This window comes from Saccopteryx bilineata, chromosome 7 (assembly GCF_036850765.1).
Source record: "Saccopteryx bilineata isolate mSacBil1 chromosome 7, mSacBil1_pri_phased_curated, whole genome shotgun sequence".
Taxonomy (NCBI): Eukaryota; Metazoa; Chordata; class Mammalia; order Chiroptera; family Emballonuridae; genus Saccopteryx; species Saccopteryx bilineata.
In genome coordinates, this window is record NC_089496.1 from 43,048,300 (window position 1) to 43,075,537 (window position 27,238).

A 27,238-nucleotide genomic window follows, 5' to 3' on the forward strand; every position below is an offset into this window, starting at 1 on the left:
ACAGATATATGAAAAGATGCTCAGCTTCATTAGTTATTAGAGAAATGCAAATCAAAACTACAATGAGATACCACCTCACCCCTGTTAGATTAATTATTATCAACAAGACGGGTAATAGCAAATGTTGGAGAGGCTGTGGAGAAAAAGGAACCCTCATTCACTGTTGGTGGGACTGTAAAGTAGTACAACCATTATGGAGGAAAGTATGGTGGTTCCTCAAAAAACTGAAAATAGAACTACCTTATGACCCAGCAATCCCTCTACTGGGTATATACCCCAAAACCTCAGAAACATTGATACGTGAAGACACATGTAGCCCCATGTTCATTGCAGCACTGTTCACAGTGGCCAAGACATGGAAACAACCAAAAAGGTGTTAATGATTTTATATTGCTTTGGGAAATACTGAAGCTAGTGTAAAAGAATGTGCATAGTTCAGTGGAAAAAGTTTATGTTGAAATATTTTACAGTTGTTTTTTCATGTGTTTTCCACAGCTTACATCTTTGAAACTATTAATTTTGTTTTCAGAACTTTGTAGTTTTAGACGGTAAAATCTGGGTCCCAAATAAAACAATAAATGAATATTATTAGGTCATTTTACTTCGCTTGCGTAATGAAGCCAACAAATTATAGCCTCTGTCACGAAAGGGCTTGGTCATTTCTTTCAGGCCATTTCACATAATCAATTAAGAAATTGATATTTACAGAGAATTTGTTGGCTTTTGATTGTAATTCAGCCAACTCTCAATTATTGTAGATATCAGGAAGAGGATTTTATCTTCAAAAGCAGTGATAATGTACAAGATACGCTAATAAGCAGAGTCACAGAATTTAGGCTCTTAAATTACTAGGTAAACTTTTGTAAACCAATTCCTTTGTAAGTTTTAGCAATAGTAGTATAGTATAAAATTTGTTAAAAACAACAACAATAAAACAAGTACCATGAAGAAAAAAAGGAAATCTTGCTTGTTCTTCAAAATAGTGGAGAAAGGTATTCAAAATGTGTTAAATTTTCCTTTTCCTCATTTTGTCACCAGTACTCAAGAAGCAAATAAGACATGGGCAAACAAGAAAGAGCTCAAGCCTGGCCAGGCGGTGGCGCAGTGGATAGAGCATTGGACTGGGATGCAGAGGACCCAGGTTCGAGACCCTGAGGTCACCAGTTTGAGTGCAGGCTCATCTGGTTTGAGGAAAAGCCCACCAGCTTGAACCCAAGGTCGCTGGCCCCAGCAAGGGGTTACTCAGTCTGCTGAAGGCCCGTGGTCAAGGCACATATGAGAAAGCAATCAATGAACAACTAAGGTGTTGCAACGTGCAATGAAAAACTAATGATTGATGCTTCTCATCTCTCTCTCTGTTCCTGTCTGTCTGTCCCTGTCTATCCCTCTCTCTGACTCACTCTCTGTCTCTGTAAAAATAAATAAATAAATAAACAAAATTAAAAAAAAAAGAAAGAGCTCAACAGGTAGATACTTCTCCCCAGATAACTGAGAGCTGATTGCAGGTACTTACGGGCTCTGGGTCAAACCCTGTACGGCCAGTCAACTCTGCCAGCTCCTTTTCATGGTAATCATCCAGCTCCAGGGGGTTCATGGGCCCCAGACCTTAACAGAAACATCTCATCTTATTATTTTGTTAAATGAAAAATGGCACATAAATAAACTTTTAGAGAAAAACTTACCCATTCATCCCCCTTTGTAATATAATTAGAACCAATAAAATGAAGACCTACTTTACCTCCCAGTTACCCACTAAGAGAAACTTGCCACCCACCTTAATTTCTGTTAGTACTTAGATTAAGAAATGGGGGTGGTGTGGGGGGCTGACCAGTAGTGGTACAGTGGATAGAGCATCCACTTGGGACGCTAAGGTCCCAGGTTTGAAACCCTGAGGTTGCCGACTTAAGCGTGGGCTCATATACATGATCCCATGGTCTCTGGCTTGAAGCCTAGAGTCACTGGCTTGAAGCCCAAAGTCACTGGCTTGAGCCAAGGTCGCTGGCTTCAACACTGACTCAGTTGGAGCACCCCTGGTCAAGGCATGTATGAGAAGCAATCAATGAACACCTAAGGTGCCACAACTATGAATTGATGCTTCTCATCTCTCTCCTTTCTTCTTTCTCTCTCTCTCTCTCAAACAAAAAAATAAAAAAAAGGAGAAAAAACAATGGGTGGAAATATTAGAAGATGACAACTTATAACAGCACTTGTCAAATGTCTAATTTTGTTCTTTTTATTTGTATTAAGGTGAACTCATACCTGTAAAATCATGTTTGTAGGAAGTGATCCAGTGAGACTTCTCAAGATTTCTTTGTATGTTGGCTTCTTTTACAGAGTTAATAGGATCCCATGGATTTAAAGAAGTGTTAGGAGCGAAGGTTTTAGGAGGATTAGGGTAGAATATTGGCTTGTTTTTCTCAACACATTTAGGAAACTAGGATATGAACAGAAAAGATTATTGCTATTTAATGTCATGTAGTAGAATAAGGGCGGATTCACCATCTCACCAAGAGCGGGGGCGAAGAAACTCCAGGCAACAGAAACGAGAGCTGAGCCGAGCTTGGAAGAGCAAGCAAGTTTTAGACAGGCAGGGAGTCCTGCAAGGAGGGCGTTCGGGAGTAGGAGATGGCCATGACCCGGGAGGACCAGCTAGTGGAGCCAGGCTTGCGGGAGGGAGAAGACCAGATCCTAAGGCTCTCTGGAGCCCAGTAAAGCCCTGGGATGTACACTTAGGTAAAGGGGAGCTAGTCAAGGCTGTCGCAAAGGAGTATCAGGTGAGGAGAGCACCATTTGAATGAGCAAGTAGAAATGAGGGAACTGAAAGTGAGAAATTAAACTAGAGTTAGATGCTTTGGCTATGAGAACATGTAATGATGGAATGATCGACTGTTTTCTCATATATCCGGCTGCTTGGACACAGGTTTAACTTGAGAATGAAAGAGATCCAGTAAAACAGATGATTCTTTAAGGGCTTTTCTTGATGTAGAACTTTACAAAAAGCAAACAGGAAATTGCTTACTTTATATGTGACCATGTGACAATGTACTGGCCACACTCTGGCATGACACAATGGTTTTTCTAAGTGGAATTCAAATGTTTCCAGCCTTCCATAATTATATCTTACCTACCCAATAGATTGTTAGGTACTGGAGATAACATGGAAAGCCCTTGGCACTGCCCTTCACAAACTCACTGTGCCAATGAATGAATAAACTATTATTTTCAAATTTCTAGATATTTTCCTTCATGATTTAAAATTTTCTTTTTTTTAAATCCATGTGGAATCATGATATGGAGGTTAAGGGCAGAGACTGGAGTCTCACAAGCCTGACTTCATAAGATAGTCACAAACTCTGTGAGCCGCAGTTGGCTCATCTATAAAATGGGGCTGGTGATACTAACCTTATGAGCTTATTATAAGGGCTAAATGTCATACTGTATCTATAATAGTATGTCGCAATTTCTCAGTAAATGTTGGCTATTATTTTATTTTATTTTTGTATTTTTCTGAAGTGAGAAGCGGGAGGCAGAGAGACAGACTCCCGCATGTGCTGGACTGGGATCCAGCCGGCATGCCCACTATGGGGCGATGCTCTGCCCATCTGGGGCCCTTGTTTCTTTGTAACCAGGGCCATTTTAGCGCCTGAGGCAGAGGCCATGGTGCCATCCTCAGTGCTCGGGGCCAACTTGCTCTAGTGGAGCCTTGGCTGTGGGAGGGGAAGAGAGAGACAGAGAGAAAGAAGAGGGGGAGGAGTGGAGTGGAGAAACAGATGGTCGCTTCTCCTGTGTGCCCTGACTGGGAATCAAACCCAGGACTTCCACACCTGGGCTGATGCTCTACCACTGAGCCAATCAGCTAGGGCCTTATTTTATTTTTGATTCTACACAAATATAATAGGACAGTAAATTACAAATATTTCTGAAAAATCTACCATTTACTCAACACATATTTGGAGTTACTTGATATATTTTGAATTGTAAGAATAGAGTTGGGAGATACACAGTGGGTGAAATATAGTCTTCTTCCACCTTCTTTTGAGAGGAACCCTTTTTTTTTTGTAACTGGAAATGTTACATAACTTCCAAATCTGAAATCAGCTAAGAAAACCAACAAGCTGGCCCCGTGGTGGCACAATGCATAGAGCATCAGGTCGATACCTGGAACACTGAGGTCGCTGGTTCGAAACCCACCCAGTCAAGGCACATATGACAAGCAACCAATAAACAGCTACAGTGAAGCAACTACTTCTCTTCCTCTTATCCCCTGTAAAATCAATAAATAAAATCTTACAAAAAAAAAAAAAAAAAAAGAAGAAGAAAACAAAAACATGTGAATGAATCCTGGTCAAAATCTCAAAATTTTTACCAAAATAGAATATAAAAACAGCCCATCTTTTGGATTTTTATAAATCTATAGAATAAAAACAAATTTTACTTTACTTTAAACACACATTTAAGAAGATACTTACATCATAATATACACCCTGACCTGGCCAAGTCAAGGCTTTCTTCTTGGAATCCATGGGAAAATCAAGCAGTTCGTATCTGTAAGCATTACCTGAAAATTTCAGGGACAATGCTGTTATCCTGAATATACAAGAACTGTCTTCTAAGTTATGAGATTTATGGGTGCAATAAATAGAAACAAGATAATATGAAGTGGAGAGAAGTGCAGGTGCACATGTTAGCTACATAGTTATAGGTTCATTGGACTTCTTACCACCCCCTCCTTAATGTGCAGCATGGCATGTGGGCCACACAGACTGAGAATGACTCTCTAAACCTAATACGCGTAGTTGTACGAGGGGCAACTATTTACTTTCTTGTTAATGAAAGGAATTTTTAGGTAAATTATAAATCTTCTTGGATCCTTTTTCTAGTTTTAGCGAATATAATTCTAAACCATCTATTTTGGCTTTTTCCTGCCTAAATATCAAGAAATGAAATTAGTACTTACTTATCAAAAGAGTACTGAAAAAGAACATCTTAGAGAAGAGGGCTTCTTCTAATGGTGATACAGTATTCTCCCCTTATCCACAGGCGATATGTGAACCTGAGGGTAGTACTGAACCCTCTATATACTGTTTTTTCATTCTGATAACCCAGAGACCTTCTCAGTGACTAATGAGTGGATAGCACATACAGTGTGGACACGCAGGACAGAGAGAAGATATATGACAGGGTGGAACGGAGTGCGACATTGGGAGATTTCATTATGCTACTGAGAATGGGATATAATTTAAAACTTATGAATTGTTTATTTTTGGAATTTTCCACTGAATATTTTCAGATCATGGTTGACTGCAGATGACTAAGTAATAAAAATAGAAACTGCTGCCTGACCGGGTGGTGGCACAGTGGATAGAGTGTCAGACTGGGATGCAGAGGACCCAGGTTTGATACCCTGAGGTCGCCAGCTTGAGTGCAGGCTCATCTGGTTTGAGCAAAAGCCCACCAGCTTGAACCCAAGGTCGCTGGCTCCAGCAAGGGGTTACTCGGTCTGCTTAAGGCCCCCGGTCAAGGCATGTATGGGAGAGCAATCAATGAACAATTAAGGTGTCGCAATGCGCAACAAAAAACTAATGATTGATGCCTCTCATCTCTCCGTTCCTGTCTGTCTGTCCCTGTCTATCCCTCTCTCTGACTCTCTCTCTGTCTCTGTAAAAAAAAAAAAAAAAAAAAAAAAAAAAAAAAGAAACTGCTAACACTTATCTCTATTATGCATGAAGGTAGGTACTAATATTCCCATTTTATAGATTGGGAAGTGGAAGCATAGAAGTGAAGAAACTTTCCCATGGTCCATGGTGAGTAAGTGGCAGAGCCAGAATTCTTCTCATGCAGTCGGACTCCACAGTCCATGCTCTTAAACATTCTACTACAAGATCTCCCCAAATGCCTCCTAATAACATGCTGAGGTTGATAGTGATGATGGCAGTATCTGTTCTCACATTTGGGTTCAATTATTCAGGTATAGAGGACCTGCATTACAGGACAGTTCTTGGGTCTTACCTTCCTCACAGTCTAAAGTCAGTCAACAAATATTTATCTCGGCCCTGGCCAATTGGCTCAGTGGTAGAGTGTCAGCCTGGCATGTGGAAGTCTCGGGTTCAATTCCTGGCCAGGGCACATAGGAGAAGCACCCATCTGCTTCTCCACCCTTCCCCCTCTCCTTCCTCTTTCTCTCTCTCTTCCTCTCCCGCAGCCAATGCTCCACTGGAGCAAAGTTGGCCCAGGTGCTGAGGATGGCTCCATGGCCTCTGCCTCAGGCGCTAGAATGGATCTGGTTGCAATGAAGCAATGGCCCAGATGGGCAGAGCAACCCCTAGTGGGCATGCCAGGTGGATCCTGGTCGGGCACATGCAGGATATATTTATCTCTGCCTAGCATGTACTTTTTCTGTCACCTTCAGTTACCTTCACTCTCTTGCCATAGGTCTCTTCTCTGTCTTGAGGTGTCTAGTGTGGGAGAGACTTGATGACTAGTGTATGGATTAACCATCCTCTATAATAAAACTCATCTGGGGAGACCCTGATGTTTGCAACTAAGCTAAAATGCTCCAAGGTGTGAACAGGAACAGAACAAACCACTCCCATCACTTTCCGAGTCTTATTTCAATGAGGATCTTTCACTTTCATCATGGCTGCTACGTCCATGTTGAGACTCTGATGCTCTGAAACTACCATTGTCCCTTGTGTTGATTATTTGAGTTAGGATGAAATTTATAAAAGCTACACCATAGGAGACAGCAAAAAGAAAATAACAAAATATAAGTGGAACAGAAACAACCAACTCTACAATGTTTGTTTCTGATTCTACCCTGGGAGGCTCGGCATAAAGGAGAAAAGTGAAGGGCACCTGCAGAGAACCTGACTCACCTGGTCTGTGGTGAGGTCCCCGCCGATTCTACCGCACAGCCAACTGAGAACAACTTTTCTAATCTGACGGGTCACACTTTTGTGACTTGAGTCCTTTGCCCTACTTTCTTTAATTTTATAATTGAATAAAGTCCAAATATAAGAAGAATTAACACTGTTCTGATTTCAAATCTTATTTTACCTCTTGTCTTCAAAATCCTCGTATCATAAGCCTTCGTTGGCACGGTGGGAGGAAATGGCTGTTGGCTCCGGGCTTTATTGCCAGTGTATGGATCCTTGGGTGACGTAAAGGTCGGAAACATGGCCCCGCGAGGGATGTGTGTGTGGTAGGGGTGTTCAGTCGGATATGGGGAGCAGATTTCTCTGAGCAAACAAAACAACACAAGACAGAATAGAAGTGCAATTTTCAAAAATTAATCATCAACTATTTGTTGTCACTTTTCTTTGTGGCTGGTACTATTCTAAACCCTGAGGAAATAACGGAGCCGAAGGTCTAACTCATGGAGTTAGCATTTCGGTTGACTATATACCTTAAAACAGATGAAATTTTCTTAATTTTGCTAGACTAATTAAAAATAAATTTAAATTTTAAAATAAATGATTCTGAATTATTTATCGTGAATACCTTTTACAACTAATATAAAAATGTTAAGAAAAAGATACGTGAATTTTATAGTTTTTAGAATTTCTAGTTGCTCTTAATTCTTGCCTCTTGTTCTAAGAGGACTCTAGTACTTTAGTTTATGGAGTGCTGTTGAGCATTCAGCTTCAGTATGCAAAGTGATCTTTGACATCTGAGATTGCACTTTCAACCCAGGCCATCTGTTTCTTCAAGCAATCAATCAACAAAATATACTGCCTGCTTCTGTACACCGTACTGTTCAGATATCAAAAAGCCAAAGATAGTACGCTGAAAGAAAAATTCAACAAGTTAAAGAGACCACAGGGATATAATTTTCCTATCATTTGATGAGCTAGCAGGGGTTTAAAAAAAACTGAGAGAGCAATCTGAATTAGAGGAAAAGAGAGATTAGGAAGTACATGGGATAGAGAAATATTATATATGATTAGAAAATAAAGTAAGGCCCTGGCCGGTTGGCTCAGTGGTAGAGTGTCGGCCTGGCGTGCAGAAGTCCCGGGTTCGATTCCTGGCCAGGGCACACAGGAGAAGCGCCCATCTGCTTCTCCACCCCTCCCCCTCTCCTTCCTCTCTGTCTCTCTCTTCCCCTCCCGCAGCCGAGGCTCCATTGGAGCAAAGATGGCCCGGGCGCTGGGGATGGCTCCTTGGCCTCTGCCCCAGGCACTAGAGTGGCTCTGGTCGCAACAGAGCGACGCCCGGGAGGGGCAGAGCGTCGCCCCTGGTGGGCGTGCCGGGTGGATCCCGGTCGGGCGCATGCGGGAGTCTGACTGTCTCTCCCTGTTTCCAGCTTCAGAAAAAAAAAAAGAAAAGAAAAGAAAGTAAGAAAAGGCAAAATCAGTGTTAATGGTTGAATTGTGTCCCTTTAAAATGTTTATATTGAAGTCCTAAAACACAGTCCCTTAGAATTTGACCTTATTTGGAACTAGGGTCATTGTAGATGTAATTACTTAAACTGAGGTTATACTGGAGTATCGCGGGTCCCTAATCCAATAGGACTGGTGTCCTTATAAAAAGGGAAATCTGGACACAGATGTGCACCCAGGGAGGATGCCATGTGAAGACGGAGGCAGACTGGTGTGACACCTGTGCAGGCCAAGAACACCATAGATTTTCAGCAAGTTACTACAAGTCAGGAGAGAAGTGTGAAATAGCTTGTCTCTCAGCTCTCAGGAGACAACTCTGCTGAAGAGAAACCTCCCTCTTGGACTTCTAGTGTCCAGAACTATGAGACAGTAAATTTCTGGGGGGTTTTCCCCCACAGCAAATATAACCAGGAGGGTTCCGACCTCCAATGGAGCACAGGCAAGCTGTGAGAAGCCCCATGCCAGGAGAGCGGTTACTCCCGGCTCTGGAGGAGAACAGCTGAAGAGTGAGTTTAAAAGAGGAACTGTGTTGAGAATGCTGACAGTTTCTACCCACAGAGTCTATGGGAGAGATGCTTAATGTCCACATTTGCCAGGTCAAAATAAATGTACAGGTTATGCCGTGAATGTTGGTGTGTAATCTTGTTATAGAATTTTCCCTTTCACTATTTTCTATCTAAGTATCAGCAGAATTTACATAATAGCTCCTGCAAGTCACTATGGATGGTGAGACTGTGAAGTAAGGAGGATAAGTTCTATAGGAGACATTTAAAAGTGTCTCACTGCCTTCTCACCATAATGGTATGTTTCAATCTCAACCAGTTTTGGTTGGTTGTGACAGATATTTGCAGCAGCATTTCAATCAAGGTATCAGGAAAAAATAGCTTCATAGTCCAACAGCTAAAATGGCAAACTTATTAAGGTATAAGTTATATCATGAAGCCTCAATTTCAAACCCAGATCTCAAAGTGTCTGTTGTCTGACTGGTAGATAACAAGCTGCGGTGGCCCAGCCCCAGATTTGGGCCCCTCCCCTTGCTCAGCCTGCTGACGCAAACCTGTTCCAAATCAGTAGCCATGGCCCCTTGGTGGGCTGGCTGAAACACCCTGGTCTTATAGTTACCATAGAAATTAAGATTGATTTGTCAGAGAAACAAGCTGGACTCAAGGCAAAAGTCACTTATGAGACCAGTCAGATCTTTTTTTTGTTTGTTTGGAAAGTGATTTTTTTTTTTTTTTGCCCTTGTCAAAAACTCTCATTTGATCCTATTGTGGGTTTGAATTGGATATAGCATTACTTTATTGCTAATCACTAAATACTTTTCCAGTTTACTTACTTTGCTTTCATATCAACTACAGCTTTATGCTTGGTACAGGGCACAGGTTGTCAACTCTGATGACTTGAGAATCAGGGCATCCCTAAATTCCAAGTGACGGACAGTCCTCGGGGTCATGGCAACTGGTGTAGAACTGCTCTTTCAATGAAGCAATACAGACTGTACTTCATTTTATGTACTGCACATACGTTCTAAATAACTTTCCGGTGTCCAAGTCAATGGATTCTATAGTAAACCATACCCTTGAATTAATTTCCTCTTACAAATCTACTTGAAAATAATGTAAGCAGCTCTGGCTGGTTGGCTCAGTGGTAGAGCCTCATCCAGCGTATAGAAGGCCCAGGTTTGATTCCCAGTCAGGGCACAAAGGAGAAGCAACTATCTGCTTGTCTATCCCTCTCCTTCCTCCTTCTCTTTTTCTCTCTCTTCCCCTCCCACAGCTATGGCTTGAGACAGTTGGCCCCAGGCACTGATGATGGCTTCATGGCCTCACCTCAGGCACTAAAATAGCTAGGTTGCTGAGCAACAGAGCAGTGGTTGCAGATGGGCAGAGCATTGCAGGGTAGGGGGCTTGCCGGAATTCTGGTAGGGGCGCATGTGGGAGTCTGTCTCTCTGCCTCCCCACCTCTCACTTAATAAAAAAAAAAAAGAACAACAACAAAAAGAAAAGAAAGTAAGCATTTACAACAGAAAGTAAGTTATTTCTGTTTGTGTTCATGGAGGGTATCCAATCTGGAGTCTGGATAGGATTACAAAAGCCCATGTTGTAAGGAAGGCTCTTGGATGTTCACCTTCAGGTAGAGTTGTCAAGAAGTAAGGGACCTGGACAAGAAAGAAAGAGATCCCTGGGACAGTGGGGAATGAAATGAGAAAGGGGTTCAAATATTGTCCAGTAGCCAGTTAGTCACAGAACGTTCTAGAAAGAATGGCTAATGAAGTAAATTGAATATAATTGTCTTAATATGTGCTAATTAACTTATCTGGATAGAAAATTCATTTGGATTCTCTTGGATTCTTCCCAGTAAGTCCCAGGCTGAGCTAAGATGTAAGCCTCAGAGGGACGTGGAATCACTGGGATTGACTTTTGAACTTCTGATTCCATTTCCCACAGGTTTCGTGCAGTTTAAGGAAATGCGGTATGAATATTTCACAAAATGGCCAAGTCTGGTTCGCTGTCACTAGAAAATATCGCAGAAGGGAATCTGGGAGGTCCTCAGAGATTGTGACTGCTGCATAAGCAGGAATTATTTGAGAGGACAGTGCCTTTCAATGGTGTAAACCACAACAGTAACTGTGACAATAAAGCACTTTTGTGCCAGGCTTTGTGCTAACTGCTTTATCTACAGTCTTTATCAGAGACCCAGTCACAGGCTGAACACTAATAGGCACTGAGCACCAGGCCAGAGGCCAGGGCATGGAGGCCCCATTTCCTACTAATCTGGTGTTGATAAGGTCTTTCTGAACAAAGGCCATTATGTTTGCTTTCTTTATATCTTTTATTTTCATCACAGAGACATGACCAGAAGGTAGAGATTAATTTGTTAATTTAGCAAGTCCTAAGGGCCAAGAATATGTTACATTACAAAAACAAAAACACAAAAAAACCCACAAGAATCCCATAAACCATTTCTTTCTGGGGATTGGTCTCCTTGATAGGAAGTAAAAGTTGTAAAATGTATATGTGTAGTTCCTATGATCTCCTGTTTTTGTCTTTGGCCAGGATTTTGGCTACGTGAAGAAGGGAGAAAAGGTGGGTGTTGGAAGGCAGGGAGAGGCCCCAATTAATTCTGATCACATGGAATTGAGGCAGGATTTTTTTCCCCTTTGGATTCTAGAAATGTATATTTCCTAGCAACTACAATAGTATTAAGTTCATGGTATATCTAGTAATGATTTAGGAAAATGTGATTTACTCTTAAGACCTGAACTATGGTCTCTGTGTGTCTTGGGTCTATGTGTGAGATTTCATTCAGTATATTGCAAAGGTTATTTCTGTTTGTTAACATATTGAAAAATTATACCTTCCACTAAATTTTCAGGTTTTATTCCATTCAGGTTTTGAATACAACAGTATTCAATGACCAGAATTTACTTTTATTCCTTTAAATTAAGACTATGCAGGGGAAAAAATTATGTTCCTGTTATATTAAATGATTTATAAGGATTACTTTTTTTTGTGTGTCTTGAGGCCCTAAATAGAGAAGACACGATAAGAAAAGGCAGAACATCAAATATTTGCTTAACCTCAGCTGCACTTAAATAAAGGAATTTGGTTCTTCTTCTATATTATCATTCAGTTAGAGGCATAGGCTGTCTTGGGACTCAATCTACCTTGTTGAGCAAGATTTACAAAAGTGTTTAACAAGATGTTACAAAGCTCTTCCATTGCTTGACAAAGAGGCCAAAGAAGAGACTTTGGAATTTATCAGGCTACCAGCAGACAGGTGATCTGATAAAAAGAACTCAATAAAAGAGGCTTTACTTTACATATTGCTATGAAGAGAATTTGAAAAGTCCAAAACAAAGGTCTTCACATAGTTTTAAATAAAAACAAAACCCCAAACAACCTAGGCTTTAATTTTAATAGCTTTTAAAGTAGATCTTTGCTTTCCCTGCAACACAGTTTTAAACGTCAGCTTATTATTTTCAGTTAAGTTGATAGGGACAGAGACTCTAGGAGCACCAAGCCCGCCTAGTGCTCAGGCCTTGGTTTCCAACACCACCCTTCAGTAGAAGGAACTGGGCTCCTGGGAGAAATGGCTGATTCTAGGACCAGGTAGGAAATATATGTTTCTGGAGCATCTTCTAGTGCCAGGACTTAAGGAAGTGCTCAAAGGAAAAAACAAAAAACCCCACAACAGTAAGTGAAGAAATCCTCAAACAAACAAACCAGAAAACCCCATAACAATAGGGATATGGATAGAGGAACCAATGAAAAGAGTTCCCAATGGCCAAGTTGAGTAACAAAATAGTACAGATTACTACTCAGGTACCCAAGTACAACATAAACAGCCACGAGTCCATATTGATGTAAGTGGATGAATAAATAAATGGGGTGGGACAGACAGACCCCATGGAAAAGGATGCCATTATGCTATGTAGGTACCTTGTCCACAAGGAGGAACATAGTTCGAGATCTCTAAGTGGAGGCTGCACATGATGCCTTTCTTCTAAAGGGTACAGGACAGAAAGAGGAGGGAAGAAGCGGGACTGTGCTGTGGGGACGCTGACGAACACTACCTCGCCTCCGGGATCAAGGTCAACAGCAACAGTGATAAGGACATTGATGGCATGTACTGTTCATAGGCCCTGATGAAAATGGCACTTCACCTCTTCCTCCCCAAAACTCCATACCTGGTTCTACTCATGAGAAAACACCAGACAGTCCCCAACTGGGGACATTCTCCAAAATATTGGATCGCAATCCTCAACAGTATGTACATTGTTAAAAAAAGAAAGAAAAGAAAGCCTGCAAAACTGTCACAGCCATGTGGAGACTACTAAATGGAATGTGGTGTCCTGGATGGAATCCTGGAACACAGAAGGGACACTGGGGGAAAACAGGACATCTGATTAAATTGTGGACTCTAGTTAATAGTGATGCATAAACATTGGCTCATTGATTGTGACCAATGTATAAGGTATGTAGGAACTCTATTTTCCAATAATTCTGTAAACCTAAAACGACTAAAAACATTTGTTAAAAAAAAAAAAAAAGATTAGCAGGGGATGTAATTGTAGGAAATCACTAACACTAATCTTGGACTCATACCAGCCTCTCCTCCCACTTGTTAAACCCTTTCATGAAAAGGCTCATGTGTCCTCACAGTAAAACCCATGGATTGCCAATCCTTTCTTCTTGATTAGAACAGGGAAGGGAAATGCCAGCTGTATACTTACCCTACTGTTGCATTAGGTGGTTTGGGCAGCCTAGAAAAAAAACAGAAAACAAATCCTAATTTATATTGAAGACTTTTTAAAGCTTGCATTACTATTAGAAACCTGCTTAAGAATAAAGAAGTATCCAATTTTCCAACTACAGTGTCTGGAAGATAATATTGACTTTATGCCGTTGATTTTCTGGAACCCTGACTACCTGACCAGAGAGAGATGATGTCATCACACCTCAGTTGTCTATTGGTCAGTTTCTTCCATTCTTCTTCCTTGAACTTCAGTCCTACTCAACACCTGTTTGCATTCCTCATTTGCAGTGCAGGCAGGACCGCCTACTTCTAACATTAACAGAGCTCTGGTTCTTACTGACTTTCACCCTCACAGCCAGGCGGTAGCCACAGTGCTCTGAGGCAGCCTGCCACCTTGCGTGTGGTGCAATCACACGACCTAAAGTGACCCGAGTGTGCCCTGGTTGGAGAAGATGAATCTGTGCTGTGTGAGTGAGCTTTGTCCTTTGCCCAGGACAAAGAGCTGATTCCTCCCAGCTGACCTACAGGTGCGAACAGAACTGAGCAAGGTTCTGAAGGTATGCCGTTTCTGAGTCAGTGCATTCGAAGGCTGGGTGTTGACTAAGTACTGAGCCCTGCATGCCAAGCTCTAATTCTGCAGCCCGGGAACAAAGTCCGTACCAGGGAAGGACTGTCATCCACTCTCACTGGATTCCAACAATTAGTTTCAAACTATGCAGATATTTCTGAAATATCTCAGGCATGAAAAATGGACAGATGTTAATCAGTTGATAGTAAAGATCAGTAAGATTGGGTATACTCTTTTTTGTTTCTCTATTTAGAAAATGGTATGTTAGCCATATAATTTTATTAGTCTATCATATATTATAAACACACGATTCACAGGAACCATAAAAGTTTATGTCCTTCTTTATTTGGACTCTTAAGTTTGTGGGTCCTGCCTTCCAGCTGTATTTCTTCTGGTTGAGCTGGGGAACAGGAGGCAATGACTATAAGAATCCAAGGGATCCAGAGTTACTAGATTGGCTATTGTTTATGAAACATGAAGTCAACATATAAAAATTTTCTTATGTGTCAGATTTAGCTATGATATTAATAAGTATACTTCTAAAATTGATTTAATTCAAAATGGAGAAATAATTAAAAGGAAAGCTTCTTTAAAAAAAACTTTGTTTGAAAATAAAATGAATGGAAAAAAAAATACTTAGAGACACTAGATCCTTGACCTGAACCAGTCTAGTATTTTACTGCCCTATTCCGTATCTACTTTTCACTGAACTAATCCCAAAGCCGTAAACAGGGCCCTGTAACCACAAGTGTGTGCTTTTGGCTCCCTCTTGTGGCTGACCTCTGTTAACTTACTACCTATCAACAGATTCCTAATAATTTTAATAAAGCAGTGTTTTATTTTTATCTGAAAATTGAAAGTATCACTTTTGTAATATATACAACAAACAATTTCAAAGTGCAAAAAATAAATACCAAGTATTCCTTATCTAAAAGAGACATAGGGAGTAATCTTACTTATTAAGAGTTATTTGTAGATTTTCATAATAAACATCTCATAAAATTATGATTAAAAACTTTGTTGAAGGTGGTGCGTTTTCTATGAACCTTTAAAGAATTGTAACGTCTTCATTAGATTAACTAGGTCAAAGGCAGGGAAATGGACCGATGGCCTGTACAAAATCTCTTTGAACATTACTATTCCATTTTTCTTATTTTTTCTTCTCTTATTTAAATACCACAAACTATTAGTGGGTTTTAGGTTTATTTGTTTTATTTTTGTCACTTGTTTGGTCTTGGTTTCTATGATTAATTATAGCTATTAAAAAAAGGACATTTTTGTGTTTTCTAAAAGTTCCCATTTGGGGAATATTTTATTTCTCATATAACTCATTTTCACTTAAAAATGTTATTTGATCTCATATAAGGAAAGGAAACCCCAAACTTACAAAGAGTCATTCCCATAGGTGTCACTTTTTTTGTTCTGTGTCAAATAATAGAATTGTTCAATAGGAAGCTTTCTGAAAAAAAAAAAAAGAAAATATTAAGTTGAACAACTTATCAGACGTGCAGAATGGTAGACTAGCCTAATGAAGTCACTCAGTTATGGCTGAGTGTCGTCCTAAAGAGTGTGGCACAAGCTCTGAACCAGAGACTAACAAATAGTTTCTCCCAAAGCTAGAATGCTCGCTCTAAGACAGCGAAGGCTGGACGTGGGGGTGATGCCTCTCGGTTTACTTTCTGTTACACTGGAGAACTAACTTTTCCTTCTTCCACAGCCCCTTGGGCTTTGCTGGTTCAGAGGTCAAGGGAGAAAATGCTCTCATCAGAGAACACAACGATAGTCCCATGGAACTGGAAGTTGAACTGATGATGTGGTAGTCTGGGGCTCCTTATGACTCTGGGGAAAACAGGCAAGAAAGCACGGTGCCAAGTAGGCTGGGATGATTGATCCTCAAAGCAAGGGGCAAGAGCACTGCTCCTATACAGTGATGGGGGTAAGAAGTATTTCTAGAACCTAAAGCATCTTTTAGACCCCTCCTAGCATTGCTTCTCGTTGCATACAGTTAACGGAGAACTGTAGCAGCCTTACACTAAGAGTTTAGATCTGGCAGAAACAGAATTTGGGTTTGCTTCACCAGGTAATGAACTTGTACCAGCTCCAGTCCTGGCTGAGGGCAAAGGAACTTGGAATGGGTGGTGGAGGAAGGAGATTATAACACCGACAAGAGCCTCATGCCAGCTGTAGAAGTAAGAAATACAATCGTGTGCCATCTTTTTCTTTCTTGTTGTGTCCTGTAAACTTTTATATATTAACTAATTTTTCCTCTCCTTTTCTATTATTTCATATAGGGTGTGTTTGTGATGGTTTATTAAGTGTAAACATGTGGACGATGGAGACGAAATCCTGACAGAACTAGACAGGAGTGAACGTCACGCAGAGAGCTGGACTCGGAGCTGGAAGCAGAAACTGATGAGACCTGGGTCTTCCCTTTGGGGGAGGTGAGAACATTTTCCTTTGTCTGCTTTTCATTGCTTTACTGAGGCTTCGAACAGGTCGCTGGCCGCCACCGTTCCTGTTGTCACTGTTTCTCTAGCTGTGACTTGTCTTTCCAGACTCCTTTTAGCTGCTTTCGACCAAACTAGTCAGCTTGATTGTTAGCAAGTAGGTAGCCAGGATTGTTAGAGAAAGCAGGAGGAAGGGGGCCTTGTGTGAAGGATGATGGATTTTAGTTTGAATAAATTTTATAATTTTTAGTAAATAATGTGACATTTTATTTGCTGCTCAGATTTTTTTCTTTTGCGTTCTCTTCAGTTTTAACCTGTGTTTTAAATAAAGTTGCTGAAAGAGTGACTTTAAGATTTATAACTGATGCTTGAAATATTTTAATAATTGAAAAACAATGCCCAATAGATTCTAATGACTATAGATTGATGAACAAATTAGAAATAAAAAGTTCTAAAAAATCAAGAACATCTGTACAAATTAGGGAAGCTATTTGCTCAAGAAAAAACATTTTTAATTTAATCTCTCTCAGGAATATTCCATTTATGTAATTTTAGAAAAAGTATGATTAGTGAGGGAATTAAGTTAATCAAAATTTCTGATAATAATACTTAAACATCTCTAAGGACAGCAAAGATATTCATAAACACAGATTTTTAAAATTCATTTCACAATTAGAAAGTATATAATTAGTTTTCCATCTGTGTCTTATTTCTTTTTTTTTAAACATTTAGTTATTGATTTTAGTGAGAGAGAGAGAGAGAGAGAGAGAGAGAGAGAGACAGGAACATCGATCTGTTCCTGTCCATCTGTGTCTTCTTATGAGTAGTAAAAGAAGTTTGGAGGTAGATTTGAGTTATAAAGGACTCACAATAGAAATAAAAGTGAATAATAAATACCTCCATGTGAAAGACAGATCATTTACCTTGGCCAGATGTGTCCACCAAACCCATAGTGCCGATGTCCCTTGCCCGTGACACAAGGAGGTTCACATTTGGGGATCATTCCACCACATTCCCTGTCAGCGCCCCATGGAAGCCTGCATTGTTGGAGTGACTCCCTTAATTCCTGATACCTGTGAAAAAAGAGAGACTTTTAAATAGCTTCAGGATGGAATACTATGGTTTGAATGTTTGCGTCCCCCAGATTTATATGTTGAAATCCTAACGCCCAGAGTGATGGTATAAGAAGGTGAGGCCTTTAGGAGGTGGCTAGGTCATGAAGGTGGAGCCCTCATGAATGGGTCTTACCCTCTTATAAAAGAGACCCCAGAGAGCTTGCTAGCCCCTCCCACCATGTGAGGACAGCGGGAAGGTGCCCCTTGTGAACCAGGAAGAAGGCTCTCACTGGACATGACCCTGCGGGTGCCACGACCCTGGACTCCCAGCCTCTGAACTGTGAGGAATAAATGTTTGTTGTTTGTGGTAGCTCGTTATAGCTGCCCAAACGGACTAAGATAAACAATTCATATGCCCATAGTTTCAAAATTATTTTTAGATTACATTTTCAGAACTCAGACAGAAATCTCAGTGCTGGGTGGATTGTAACAGATACTGGTTATTTAGGCATCACTGGATTGCTGAAGGAATGAGATTAAATTCCTGGGTGCCTAGAGCAGTGGTTCTCAAACACTTTGAAGTCAGGGCGCATTTAAAATCCTACAAATAATTGTAGGCGCACTATATACAAATTTCTGAGAAATATGTTATAATAATTAAGTCAAATATTAAAGAAAAAAAATAAAGTCCAAGTGTGCTTTTATGGTAATTAAATGAAATAAAAATGACAAAATTAAATTTATTCTGACATTAAAATTTTTTTGTTACGCTTTTTAAAATTCGTAAAAAAGAGGGGTTAAAAATTTTAAAAAATGACAAAAAAGTTATCTTTTTATATATACAGATACATTCTTAGTAAGATTTAATAAATTTGGCAGGTCCTGGCGTGAATGTATTAAGTTTTTTCATTCTTGTGTTTATGAAAAACATGAGCCTGATGTGTCCTAGCGATTTCTTCAATGCTTGGGCAAATATTTGAAAGGCAAACTCTCGTTTCCTAGTGAATACATTGAAGAATTCCTCTCTTTTTACTCTTAATTGTGTTGAGTGCAGAAAACCTCCACCATACATATCATCTTAGCTTTACACCAAACAAAGGATAGAAGAATCTTGCCTCCAGTCTTTCTGGGGAACATGGGGGGTAGTGTAAACAATCCAGCACCACAGCTTAACAGCCTTTTGCAACCTAATCAGGCAAGTGAGGTGGGGGGTTGGGCAGACTGTCAGTTTACAGCCAATTCCCCACACCTCTGTCCCCCCAAAAATCTAAACTCCAAAAACCCTGTTGGTTTTTCGGTCCCCGACAGGCACATATTTCTCTGGAATACCATCGGGCGCACCTGGAAATCTTCTAGGGCGCACACTTTGAGAACCACTGGCCTATAGGTTACCTTTTCTTTTTTTACGGTTGTAGTATGTATGCTTATTTCTTTTAAATGTCTTTATTGAGATATAACCCACATGCCATAAAAGTCATCCCTTTAAAGTGTGCAATTAAATTGTTTTTAGTACATTCATGAACATGTACAACTATCACCATTATAATCGAGAACATTTTCATCACCTTAGAAAGTACATCACCTTGTGCTCCTTCGCCGCCATCCCCGACTCTCCCCTCCCCGCCCACGGCCACCGCTCATCTACTTTCCATTCTATAGATTTGCCTATTCTGGACATTCCACATAAATGAAATCGATATGTGGTCTTTTTTTTTTTCTTTAGGGAAAGAGAGAGGGGGAGAATCATCAACTCATTGTTTCACTTAGTTGTTCCAGTCAGTTGTGTACTCATTGATTGCTTCTCTTATGTGCCTTGACTGGGTGTCAAACCTGTGACCTCTGGTGCCTCTCTGGGTTGACACTTTATCGATACACGGAGCCTCCTGGCCAGGGCCTATGTGTGCTTTTGTTACTATATCAAATTTCAGTAATTTATTTCTTGAGACTTGTTTGGAGGTTCTAGCAGGGGAACGCAGCTACTCGTATACCCTTGACCGAAGAACGGTCCTCTCCTCTAGCGGGGAAGGTCGTCCTCTTCGACCGAGAGCGCAGCTTCGGGAGGGACGCACATGGAGCGGTGAGGGAGGAAGGGGACACCCGCCTAGCCAGCCAGATCAGCCGAATCAACCCTGGCGACCAATGGGGTGACAGATGTCGCAGCCAGATCGCCCTCACATTCAGTAATTTATTTCTTTTAATGGCTGAATAGTATTCCATTATATGGTTATAGTACATTTTCTTTGTCCATTCATGTGGTGGACATTTAGGTCGTTTCTACCTTTTGGCTCTTGTTTAATGCTGTTGTGAACATTTGTGTGCAAGTTTTTGTTTGAATACTTGTTTTTAATTCTTTTGGGTGTATATATATATATCCTAGTAGTGGAATGCTGGGTCATACAGTAATTCTATATTTAATTTTTTGAGGAAATGTCAAACTATTTTCCACGGTGGAAAATTTCTACCACCAATGATGTACAAGAGTTCCAGCTTTTCCGTATCTTTGCCAACACTTTGTTAATTTCCTTTTTAAAAAAGTTATAGCCATCCTAGTACATGTGAAGTGGTATCTTTTTGTGGTTTTGAGTTGCATTTCCCTAATGACTAATGATGTTGAGCATTTTTTCATGTGCTTTTTAGCCATTTGTATATAATCTTTGAAGAAGTGTCTACTCAGATCCTTTCCATTTTTAAACTGGGTTCTCTTAATATTGAGATGTGAGTTCTTTATATATTCTAGATACAAGTCTCTTATCAGAGATATAATTTGGAAATATTTGCTCTTTTTCTCTATGTTGTCTTTTCATTTTCTTGATAGTATACTCTGAAGCACAAGTTTTTAATTTTGATGAAGTCCAATTTATCTATTTTTTTGTTTTGTTGCCTGTGCTTTTAGTGTCATATCCAAGAAAATATTGCCAAATCCAAGATCATGAAGATTTACTCCTATTTTTTTTTCTTCACAGTTTTTTAGTTTTAGCTCTTAAATTTAGGTCTCTGACCCATGCTGAGTTCATGTTTGTGGTTGGTGTGTGATAAGGGTACAACCTCATTGTTTTGCATGTGGCTATCCAGTTGTCCTAGCACCATTTGTTGACAAGACTATTTCCCCATTGATTCGTCTTGGCTACAGATTATCTTTTGATTTAAAAAAATGGAGAGTACTGTGAAGGTGCAGGGAACACTTGCTCCTAAGCTCTATCTGGAGCTCTAGAACAGTGGTTCTCGGAGTGGGGATCACGGACTAGCAGCATCAGCAGCTCCTAAGAGACTGTTAGAAAGACAAATTCTCAGGCTCTACCTCCAACCAAAGAATCGGAATTTCTGGGGGTGGAGACCAGGAATCTGTTTTAACAAGCCTTCTAGATGATTCTTATGCATGCTGAAGACGTAGAAACACTGCCTTATTCAGCAGCTACCTTTCACAGAAATCAAATCTTCAGTAGTCTGGCCCCTTACAACTCAACCGTTCAGTGGGCCGGAGACATGGGCCTTTCCTACACTGACTGGTAGGGCTTAGCTTGACCTTAAAAATTGGTAGTTCAGATGACATTTTCTGCTCTTTCTTAACAAGGAAGTGAAGGGCAGGGACTGTCTTGTTCACTGTTATGTCCATGCTTCAGAGGAAAGGATTAGAACTAGATGGACGTCTGTTGAATGCAGGGAGACATGAGCGAGAAAGCAAAAGTGAAGGGACGATCTGTTTCCTGGCCTGCAGCCTCTGACACAGTACTGAACACTTCAGGCTGGGGCGGGGGGGGGGGCCCCACAAAACACGAAGGCGATCTGGCAAAAGATCTGCTTCTTACTTAGGAAGGATTTCATGACTTCTAGTTTCCAGTAAAGGCGATCTAGATTATTTAGACCAACCTTCCCACTAAAAACAATTAGAAATGCTGAAAAGGGAACTTCTGGGTTGGTGGACACGTGGAGATGCAGGAAGAGCAGTGTGCTCAGACCAGGAAGCTCCGTGTCCTTCCCACAGGCCTCACCCTGAGCATCTCTGCCATCTGGCTGTCCCTGAGTTATCTACTTCCATAAGACAGTTATCCATCACCACGAGACGAAGAGTATAATGTTCTAGAGAACAAAGAACACTGACTCACTGCCGAGCAAAAAGAGGACAGGTCACTGCAGTCAAGGGCTCTGCCACACTCCCCACAGACTCCCCAGGACATAGCAGAGTGTTGTGCAAATATGGGATGCTCAACAAATTGATTGACTTGGGAGCAGACAATAACATGAGCATTTTAAAAAGGAAACCAATTGTACTTTGGGTTAAATTTTCTTGGGGAAGTTGAATTCTGTTTCTCTTTGACCTTACTGATTTGCCTGGTGAAGACAAAGCAAAACAAGAGAAAAATAAAGAAAAATGTGTTCTTAAAAGGAAGGGATAGCAGCCCTTCATAAGAGCGAAAATAAGACCCAGAGAGGGAAACAAGCACAGAAGCCTTTTTTGACTTTAGGGCAGTGCCAATTTGTTCAAATTTCATCTTTGTTTTAAAGACTTTGCAGGATGAGGGATACAGGTATTAGCCAGGCGAGGAATCTAAAGGAGACCATCTCCAAAATAAGCTGGGACCCCACAAGGCTACCCCTCTCATGTGAAAGATGAGTCAGAAGTAAACCAGCAACAGGGAGCCAGTTAGAACCGCGGGAGAGGCGCTCAGAGAGAGAGATGGCTGTGCAGCCACTTTCTTCTCTGCAGCGTACAGTGCTTTGCTAAGTGTAATTCCCTGTCAGTATCTGCTGATTGGAATGAAGAACCAACATGCATGGCTGTCTTACACATGGAATGCTTTATCTTATAAAGTCACTAATGGAGGTGGGCAAACTATAGCCCGTAGGCCAATTCCAACCTACTGCTTGTCTTTCTAAGTAAAATTTTATTCAAATGCAGCCACAATCATTCATTATCTATTGTCTATTGTCTAAGGCTGTTTTTGCCCTACAATAGCAAAGTTGAGTGGTTCCACAGAAATTGTCAAATCTAAAATATTTATTGTTTGGTACTTTACAGAGAAGTTTGCCAACCTCTGCACTAGCTAGTCGGGGCGGATCTGGGGGACTACTGATTTGGGGTGCTGTAGAAGGAGTGGTGGCATTCAGATCAGAGTTCTGAGGCCGTCATCAGCACTGTGACTATGATCAACAGACATGCTTTGGGGGGTATGACAAGTGAAAAAATTTAAACACATTTGATTAATGACAATCTAAGCTTTAATATCTAAGTTTTTAAAAGTTACATTTAAATTAGATGAGTCAATTTCTCAACATCTGACCCCTATATATTACACTGTCCCAGAAATATGAGCCAGTAGAAATATTAATCAATCATTTGAGTTGGCATCTATGCCAGTAAGTTGTAAAGAACCATTTAAAATAAAAGGCAGAGCAAAATAAGTCACATTTCCCTTTTATTTTAGAGTCTCACATTTATTCCCTTAGCTTTACATGAAGCTCAACAAATATTTACCTTTAATAAAACTTATATAGAAGGAACTAATTTTATTAGCTTTAATAAAAATTATTAGAAGGAACTAATTAAAAGAAATATTGAAACTAAAGGATTAAATAATTTTAAAGTTTAAATAATACATGTCTCCATAACAAAGAAAATAATAGATTGTTAGTGTTATAACCTGTAACCTCAAAAAATTAAGTGTTTACTTGTTTTTAAGAAAGATCTGCCCTGGCCAGATAGCTTAGTTGCTAGAGCTTTGTCCTGATATACAAAGGTTGTGGGTCTGATCACGGGTCACAAAAACAGATCGATGTTTCAGTCTCTCTGTCTTTCCCTTCCTCTCTCTAAAATTAATAAATAAAGGAAGACATGCTCCCTGTGAATAATCAGTATCTCTTTGATGTCACTTTACAGAATTTTGAACATTACAGTTCAATCTCAAGGGACTGAATTTAGTAATTATTAGAAGGCATGATTAAAGGACAGCTCAGAACAAAGATACTCTCACTTTTAGTTGGCAGAGAGCTAATAGTCAAAAAAGCATCCAGGCTCTGGCCGGTGGCTCAGGAGATAAAGTGTTGTCCTGGCGTGCCGGGGTCATGGGTTTGACCTCTGGCCAGGTCATGTATGAGAAGCAATCAATGAATACACAACTAAAATGGAACAACTAAGTGGAACAACAAGTCGATGCTTCTTTCTCTCTCTCTCCCTCTCCCTTTCACTCCCTCAAACCAATGGGAAAAAATCTAAAAAAACAAAAACAAAAATTTGGTAACTAGAAAGCAATGGAATAAATCCAGAAACAAAATGGGAACATGTAGTGGAATCTTAGGCAATTCTCAAGGCGCTTCGTTAATCGAGCTGTTTGTCTGCCTGCTGAGCTAGAGAACTTGCTAGAGGTAAGGGTATGTCCACCGAATGGAAAGAGGGGAGAGACATCTGTGGTTCTGAATACCTGTACCTGCCATTCTTAAATGTTCAATGGAAGAAATACAAAAGAACTCCACCAATGATTAATATTTTATGAGGCAATTAACTGAGTATATACATAGGATAGGGGCAAAAGCAGGTTTACAGTTGTGAGTACTTTTGCTCCAACCCTGTATTAGTGACTACTGTAATTGCCTCAGAATTTACCAGTGAAGAAGTAACTGAAATACAAAGATGAACTTGCTCCAGGACAGTGGGTGGGCCGGAACCATAGTCCTGGTTTTCTTACTGTTTTTAGTGCTTTCCACTAGCTCAGTGGCTCTCAAAATAAGCTGGAAAACTTCTAAAAGTGCCTATTCCCTAGACACACCTCAAACCTAGTGAGTTGGAATATCTACAGACAGAACCTGGGAATCTGTATTTTTAGAAAGCGGGCCAGGTGATTTTGATGTACCCTGTCTGCATACCATGGTGGGTAACATGGTGATAGAGTGCATTGCTTATTCTGGAAAGAAAAAAAAGTAGGCCGATGCGAGGAAATCATTTTTCACTGCAGTTAAAATTACCAACTTAGTTCAAAATACATTAGGAACAGGGTTGTACATAGGTATTACTTCAAATAAAGCCTTATTGTAGTTGTAACTGAACACGTGTTTATTTTATAGTCAGTTAATGAAAAGCAGTTAGTTACTTTCTCAAAGATGCTTCTCTTAAATTTCATGCCAGTTAGAGGGTTTTGGAACCAATTATTAACCAACCATAGGCTCATTTAGATATAAGAGCTCAACATTTCAGTGAAAAGCCTAGATGAATACTTTTGAGGAGATGAAGAATCAGTCAGGTATGGCAGACCTACAGTCCTACTCACATCCTTTTGGCCAACCATAGATCCTCACAATGTTGCCTTTGAGCCAGAGTCAACTGTGCATCCCTAGGTCACACATGATCTGCTAAGGGTTCCCTCAGACTCGGTGGAAACCTGCCTACTCTGATAGCCCTTGGAGCTGAGTAGGAATTTTGGGCTGACAGCCACTTTTTGGACTCAGGTAGTAGTAGAAAGCAGGTGCAGCAGGATTGGCTCAATAGACGTAAGCTTAGCTTTCTTTCCTACAAATCTGAAAATAGTCCTTTTCATTTAGTGAAAACAGCAGTTTACAAAAAAAAAAATACATTGAATCTGATCATTAAATAAAAAAAAAGAAATCAAAGAGAATACATATTGAGATATTAACAGTGGCCGTTATCTCTGGATAAAGGATTTCCAGGGGTTGTCTTCCTTGTGCTTTAATTTCATAATTTTTCTTTCTGTCAAAAAAATGAAAATTTGTTTTCTTTATGGATTTCCATGATTTCAAAATTATTCATAAGGAATGTGTTAGTTTTATAATTAGGAAAGAAGTTTTCTTTCTCCTTATTCATACAAGGAGCATGTTTACAAACTGAAACAAATCCATGCACATCTCATCAAGATGGCAAGAGCCTTAGATGCAAGAAGAAAGAAGAGTCAAGTCTGTTGAGAGCCAGCATTTAGCCTGGCAAAGAGAACTTCGAGTGCCAAAGAATCTTCACACCTTCTCAGGCTGCTCTCATGGAGATGACTGGTTTTTCTTACTTTGTGTGCCTTCCGAGGGAAGAACCAGGATCAGCAAGTAGAAGTTAAGAGGAAAGCGTTCTTAGTAGGAAGAAAATAACAATCAGAAACATTCAAAATTGGAATGGCCTGCCTGTGTGGTAGTGATGTCCATTTTGGAAGTGTTTAAACAGAGGCTGGTGACTTCCTGTCTGATTTCTTAAAGAAATAATTTTTAAGTGAGAGGTTTGGCCAAGTGAAATTAAAAAAACAAACAAACAAAACAGACGAACAAGAAAACAACTACACAGGCTAGTTTTTCACTGTTTGAGTGTTCTGAGAATCCTTTTCCTCTCAAAATGATTCAAGTAAATACAATACATAAAAGCTGGCACTAAGATCTTGGAAATTTTGTTTTACCTGTTACTTCATACATAAAATGGGGATAATAACCACACTTATCTTACAGGGTTGTTGTGAGGATTAAAAGAATCACTACATTGAAAGCATTTGGTACAGTGCCTATACACAGTAATGACTCAATATACGTTAGACGCAATTTTAATCATATTCTGTAATTAATGTGTTATAGAAAATTTTGTAAAGCAAAAATTTAGGCAGCATTATGAACAACAGATTCTGGGAGTATTTTTAACCAGATAGTGTTATAAAATTTAAAAAATGTTTGAAACAGATTAACTTTTAATTGAAGGAGCCAATCATTCTAGAGTTCTAGAATGTAGTGGGTGAATTTGATGTCTACCTTTTAAAAATACACACCGACTTACTTTGTATCAAGTTCCTAACTAACCTTAGCACTAAGGTTTAGATAATTGTGATATTATTCTTTCCCTATGGTGTGATAAACAGAAGAGCTCCACAACCATCCGTGTTTTTTTCTCATATATAAAAATATACAAATATATTAAAATCCTTTTAAATTGTTTCAGTTTCTCTAGTTACTGTTTTACCTGTCCTCTGAGGCAGTTGGGCGAGAAACTGTTTGCAGTGGAGTGTGCACTTCATTCGAGTAAAATGTGTCTGACAGTGTGTCCGCTCCTTCAAGCTCCCTGCAGCAACAGGGCCTGCTGTGGAGGACCTCCATGCTTCTTGGCTAAAAAGGCACAATCTGGAAAAGGAAAGGAGGGCACACTTGATTTGGAAGTGGCCTGACTTGGTCACTGTCATGCTGACCCTCTCTCAGGGCAGGCGGGGAAACATGCTTCGTACTAGATTGTGCTAGATTGTTCAACCCGCGCAGGTGCAGAGAAATCAGGGACTTCCTTCCTCACCGAGAGCCCCTCTGGATCCCCAGCTGTCATCTCAGTTAATAAAGAGCAAGTGAAGTTCTATGGAAATAAATTTCAACGGAAACAAATCCACGAAGTGGAAGATGTTCCTAAGTACTCTGAACAGTATGTGGATGACCTGTAGGTCCGTACAAGATGGACCTGGACATGAAATTCAATTCTTGCTTCAAATTTAACCATAACCACTCAGGAACACTTAGCTGATCACCCCCGCCCCCCATGGCGTTTCTAAAAAGCAGGAGACTCATCCAACAGAAGCA

At 40.2% G+C, this 27,238-nt stretch overlaps 1 protein-coding gene and 1 long non-coding RNA gene across 2 annotated transcripts in view; one reads left to right on the forward strand and one right to left on the reverse strand.

Annotated features, from left to right (window-relative positions):
- LOC136311104 (uncharacterized) overlaps positions 1-27,238 on the forward strand; it is a 47,891-nt gene that overhangs the window by 12,066 nt on the left and 8,587 nt on the right. The window contains exon 2 of the long non-coding RNA XR_010726687.1: positions 16,497-16,646. This is a non-coding gene — a long non-coding RNA (uncharacterized lncRNA). The remainder of the gene's footprint in view (positions 1-16,496; positions 16,647-27,238) is intronic.
- The window catches only part of SPMIP4 (sperm microtubule inner protein 4), a 31,694-nt gene that overhangs the window by 4,077 nt on the left and 379 nt on the right, over positions 1-27,238 (reverse strand). Inside the window, exons 2-9 of the mRNA XM_066240316.1 lie at positions 26,640-26,797; positions 17,576-17,725; positions 15,593-15,664; positions 13,615-13,644; positions 7,057-7,238; positions 4,470-4,558; positions 2,260-2,434; positions 1,514-1,605 (exon numbers count right to left, since the gene is read on the reverse strand). Coding sequence (XP_066096413.1) covers positions 1,514-1,605; positions 2,260-2,434; positions 4,470-4,558; positions 7,057-7,238; positions 13,615-13,644; positions 15,593-15,664; positions 17,576-17,725; positions 26,640-26,773 — 924 coding nt within the window. The 5' untranslated portion in view covers positions 26,774-26,797. The remainder of the gene's footprint in view (positions 1-1,513; positions 1,606-2,259; positions 2,435-4,469; positions 4,559-7,056; positions 7,239-13,614; positions 13,645-15,592; positions 15,665-17,575; positions 17,726-26,639; positions 26,798-27,238) is intronic.